Here is a 5,701-nt window from a genome sequence, read left to right on the forward strand (position 1 = left end):
GTATACATTGTTTGTCTTCAGAAAGGCAGTGAGTTGCTGCGCAACAGCTTTTTCTAAAATTTTTGAGAGGAATGGAATGGAATGGATGTCCTTTGAATGGTGGTGGACCATTTTTGATACACACGGGAAACGGTTGAGCGTGAAAACTCAGCAGCGTTGAAGTTCTTGACATACTCAAACCGGTGCGCCTGGCACCTATTACCATACCTCGTTCAAAGGCACTTCAATCTTTTGTCTTACCCATTCACCCTCTGAATGGCACACATACACAATCCATGTCTCAATTGTCTCAAGGTTTAAAAATCCTTCTTTAACCTGTCTCCTCCCCTTCATCTACACTGATTGAAGTGGATTTAACAAGTGACATCAATAAGGGATCACAGCTTTCACCTGGATTCACCTGGTCAGTCTGTGTAATGGAAAGAGCAGGTGTTCCTAATGTTTTGTACACTCAGTGTAGCATGTATATAGACTGTTGACAAGGACTGCTGTTGCATTGGCATGGTTTATTCACAGTTCTATTACCTCTGGATCTTGGCCTCAAATTCAGCCCTCTGCCTGGCCATCTGTTGTCTGAGGCCAGCCAGGAGCCAGTGCATGGCCTGGGAGGCTGGGGGTGCGTGGAGGTCCGGGGGAGCAGAGGGCAGGAAGACCTCCGAGCTGCCCGTGCTCAGGGGGGCATCGGTGGGGGCAGAGGAGGAGGCTGGGGAGTTAGGATGGAGGTCCTCGTCTCCTGGGTCGGTCCTGAAGGAGGGGAACCTGGTGGACCCCCGTCCTGGGCTGGCTCTGACCACACCACTCCCACTGTCATCCAGGGGCAGAATCTCACAGGAAGACCACGAGCTTCTGGTGTCTACCACGCTGGCCATGCCCACCTCCACCTCCACTGGGCCAGCAGGGCTGCCCCCACCACCATCCGCAGCCATCTCCTCCATGCGTTGGAGTGTGTCCAGGTTGTCATAGACAGACAGAGTACTGTCCTGAGCCTCACTGCTACCACTGGTGCCAGTGGTCCCCTGCTCTGCAGCCCAGCTAGGATCCTCTGGGCCCATCCAGCCACTGTGCAGCATGCTGCTGGGTTCTGGGGCAGCATGTAGTGTCACTGTGGAGGCAGAGGCTGTGAGTTGGGAGGCAGGGTGGGGGCTGTCTGCTGTCTCAGGGGGCTGGGACTCTAGCTGGGACGGTGTGTATCTGTGGTACAGAGGCCCTGAAGCAGGACTCACTGGAGAGAACACCTCAGCTGGTTGCCGCTGGTGGTCTGTGTTGGACAGCCGTGCGGCTAAGCTGGTTTCATGCGGGTTTTGGGCCGACCCTCTCCTCTCAGCGATCAGAGGCAGGGAGACCTGGCGGGAGCAAGGGGAAGGATGGTGAGCTTGCTGTTGTTGGGGGAGGTGCTCGGCTGTTATGCCCAGGCTGGAGTCATGCCACTGGGCCTGGGCAGTGGGCTGGGTGTGCGGCCCCTCGAATGGGTCTCCTTTCCATCTCTGACATGGGTAAGAGTCAGGACGTGAGGAGCCAGGGGCCTCTATGTCTCCCCCCTCCCTGGAGAAAAGGCACTGGTTCTCCCTGATCAGCTCAGACATAAGCTGCTGCACCATGGCTGCCCCTGGGGGACAGACAGACAGACACACACTGAGTCACAGCTGGACACATACAGTACAAACAGCATCACATGACACGTAGCGTGTTACATACACAACAATATGTTGATATAAACACTGTCTCAAGGACACACGGGCAGACAGACACTATCTTTATCTGCCTATATCTGTCTCTGTCTGTCTTCACTGGCTCTGTATCTGTAGGCTAGTTCTGTCTAGCTCTGATCCATGTCTCTTTCTCTGAATAACACTCTCACCAGTGGAGGCTGGTGGGAGGAGCTATAGGAGGACAGGCTCATTGTAATGGCTGGAATGGAATAAATGGAACGGTATCAAATAAATGGAAACTACGTTTGACTCTGTTCCTTTACTTCCATTCCAGCCATTACAATGAGCCTGTCCTCCTGTAGCTCCTCCCACCAGCCTCCTCTGACTCTCACACACCTCCAATGATACTCTCTGGATCTTCAGCTTTGGGTCGTAGGATGTTTGGCCCGAAAACAGTCGCCAGGTTCTGGATGCTCATCTTGTTGCTGCTGGAATAGGACTGGACTTCGTTCAAAAACCTGCATTGGCAGTGATTTATCTGTGTGAGACTTGGGCAGGGTCGATTTTGTCACATCTGCTACATAGCATACAGAAATGTGTCATGGTTGAACAGATATTGCTGTATGGCATATGTTGTAGGCTACTGTGACTGGACCACAGGCCAAGTCTATAGGGTCATTCCACCTCAGAAATCCCAAGAACGGGGATTTCGACACCCACCATCTCAGATTGTTCTGAAATTGTTTCTGTTGTTAGAAACAGATAAGATTAGCATTTTTGCAACATGATTTAAAAAATATATTATTTGATCTCTGAGAAATTAAGCTAATTGATTTCACCCAAATTGGTCATTTTAATTGGTCATTTTAATTAATAGGATTCATATAATATTCAATAAAAATTTGGACCAACTTTTTGTAAACAATGAGTTAGAAATGAGGAATCCAAATAAATGGTCAAAAGCCATGCTTCATGTGTAACTCAATGATATTACTTATAGATTATATGGATATGAAGCGTGAAAATGCTAATATAGGTACCATTGATTTGCATTGGATTTCTGCCACAAATGCAAAAAAAAGTTAGCATTTGAAACAGTGGCCAGGTAAACAAAACCAAAGCATGGGTTGCTGTCATACCATAGACTGCTTACAGGGTAAGGAAACCCAAATGTAATTTGGTAATTTGGGTGAACTATCCCTTTAACATTGAGGGGGAGATTCTTAAAAATACATACAAAGTAATAGTAGGAACAGCACCATCTAGTGGACATAACCAGGTAATATCAGGATGTAGGATGGGACATAAACCTGACAACTTCAATGACTCTGAACATGGGGGAAAAAACATCACCAAATTCACTGAGAATATATTACATAGGATGAAGAAACAATACTACTTGTCAGACGTAGAGAACTGATACTGTATACTTGATGTAAGGATAGGATTGGCATGGGGTGTAGGGGTCCGTGGGTGGCTTTTGACCATTTCTTTGGATTCTTCATGTTTGGTCCAAATCAGATGTTGGGTACTATATTGAATATTATATTAGTCCTATAACTTAAAATGGCCAATTTGGGTGCAATCAATTAGCTTTTATTTCTCAGAGAATTATATTTCAACAAAATAATGTTGCAGGAATACAAATCTTATCTGTTTCTAACTACAGAAAGGATTTCAGAACAATCTGAGATGGTGGGTGTCATGGCTTGCTGAAATGACATGGAACGACTCTATAGTGCACAAATCATCAACTAGATCCAACTGCGGGCCGATTCTTCTCGAGCTAGATGGTCAGGGGGCCGGAACATTATTACAAATAATTTGTAGACTGCAAATTGACCGCAAGAAACCCAAACAGATATAATATTTGACTAAAATATAATCATTTCAAACCTTGCTGACATTTGTATGCGATCACATATATCTCTCTATTATGCTTGGGAATGCTTTGGAACAGATTTCCAAAATAAAATAAAAAATGTATATTTGCTCAGAAAACTTGAGAGGCCAAATAAAATCACCCGTGGGCCGCCAGTTGGGGAACCCTGCTATAGTGATTCAATCAATTTCCATTAATTGCTTTGGAAATGCATTAATAGTGAGGCATGTTGTATGCAGATTTGACGTTATCTTGATTTGTGATAATTGCTCATTAATTACAGGTAAATGGTAGACTTACTGGCAGATGTAGTTGAGCAGGTTGAAGTTAGCCACTGGAAGTTGATGAAGAAGATGCCGTAGTTCTATCAAACTCTTGGGGATACAGGCGAACATATTGTTGTAAGTCACGCTGCTCCTATCACAATATAAACCAGCGGTGGAGCTTATCAATTAGATTTCTCCCTAGGACTTTTAGATCAGCGGTTGGCGGTTGTGTTCTGTCTTCATCTGTTTATCAGATGCATCTCAGCATGGCCTGCGTGATGCAACTGGATGGAGACTTACCTGCTTCCTCTCCAAGGAGATCTTCTTGCCACACATCAGGAAGTCCTGGTATCTGGAGAAGGGCACCAGTGGCTCTGGAAGCTCCCGCAGATACAGCTTCAGGAGAGACGCCACGGTGTGCACGTCTGTACTGCTAGGATGACAAACACACACACATACACTTAAAATACAGCACAACCAGTGTATGTGGGTGCGCAACTACATATAATGGTACATACAGATATAGCTGGAGCATAGGTCTAACTTCATGAACTTGATCTGTTTGTTTGGGAACTGCAGTGTTTGCCATCAAGCAGAACCTGTTTGTGTTGACTGGATAGCTCTTACCTGTCAAAGGATGGCTTCTCCCCAGCATCAAAGGCATCCTGCAACTCTTTAACCAGCGTGGCCTGGCCGGGCTGGCGGAACAGCCCCACCTCCAGAAGACCCCGCTCCCGGATGAAGTCCACACACTGCTCCACCACCAGGGGTGCCATGTGGACCCCGTAACGCCGCTCATACAGAACCGTCTCCTCCAGCCGCTGGCCAAACACGCCTGAGAGAGAAATTGAGGAGAGAGAGAGAGGACAGAGAGAGAGAGAGATGAGAGAGAGAGAGAGAGAGAGAGAGAGACAGAGAGAGAGGAAAGAGAGTAGAGAGAGAGAGAGAGAGACAGAGAGAGAGAGAGAGAGGAGAGAGAGAGAGAGAGAGAGGAGAGAGAGAGAGAGAGGACAGAGAGAGAGAGGAAAGAGGAGAGAGAGAGAGAGAGAGGGGGAGGAGAGAGAGAGAGAGAGAGAGAGAGAGAGAGAGAGAGAGAGAGAGAGAGAGTAGATTTAAGGTCACCCAGGCTAAATTAATAAACAGATGATTATAGAGTGTGAGTTTGATGGTTCAGGGCTTTTCTTTCCTTTCCTCAGACCCTCCATACCCCCAAACCACCTATCTACGCAGCCTGCCTCACACTGCAGCTCTGTGTGTGTCTCTTTGTGGGTCTTAGATACTCACGCCTCCTGAAGCTCAGAACCCGCTTGATCTTCCTGTAGGCAGAGTGGGACAGGTAGCTGCTGGTTCTGCACACTGTCGCCTTGTTCTCCGGCATCTTCTCTATTCTCTTCACACTTATTCTCTCTCCGTCCAGATCTCTCTCTCTCTCCGTCCAGATCTCTCTCTCTCTCCGTCTAGATCTCGCTCTCTCTCCGTCCAGATCTCTCTCTCTCTCCGTCTAGATCTCGCTCTCTCTCCGTCCAGATCTCTCTCTCTCTCCGTCTAGATCTCTCTCTCTCTCCGCCCAGATCTCCCTCTCACTCCGTCCAGATCTCCCTCTCACTCCGTCCAGATCTCTCTCTCTCTCCGTCTAGATCTCGCTCTCTCTCCGCCCATATCTCGCTCTCTCTCCGCCCAGATCTCCCTCTCACTCCGTCCAGATCTCCCTCTCACTCCGTCCAGATCTCGCTCTCTCTCCGCCCAGATCTCTCTCTCTCTCCGTCCAGATCTCTTCTCTCTCTCCTTTCTGGCCAGTCGGTCTGTTTGATGGGGGATTATGAGAGGATCCAGATGGCTTGTGACAGCTCGGCGCTGCAGAGACCAGTGCGTACTTTCCCAAGCGGCGTCCCACAGCTGAGTGT

The 5,701-nt window shown here is 47.9% G+C and overlaps 1 protein-coding gene across 1 annotated transcript; it reads right to left on the minus strand.

Annotated features, from left to right (window-relative positions):
- Positions 1-521: 521 nt before the first annotated feature.
- Positions 522-5,217, minus strand: LOC121541974 (rho GTPase-activating protein 24-like). The gene is made up of 6 exons (XM_045207939.1): positions 5,082-5,217; positions 4,425-4,632; positions 4,098-4,230; positions 3,832-3,905; positions 2,046-2,167; positions 522-1,606 (listed from the first exon to the last, which is right to left on the minus strand). The coding sequence occupies exons 1-6, from the start codon at positions 5,173-5,175 to the stop codon at positions 522-524; spliced, it is 1,716 nt and encodes a 571-aa protein (XP_045063874.1). The 5' UTR covers positions 5,176-5,217.
- Positions 5,218-5,701: the final 484 nt, after the last annotated feature.

This window comes from Coregonus clupeaformis, chromosome 27, assembly GCF_020615455.1.
Source record: "Coregonus clupeaformis isolate EN_2021a chromosome 27, ASM2061545v1, whole genome shotgun sequence".
In the NCBI taxonomy this organism is placed as follows: domain Eukaryota; kingdom Metazoa; phylum Chordata; class Actinopteri; order Salmoniformes; family Salmonidae; genus Coregonus; species Coregonus clupeaformis.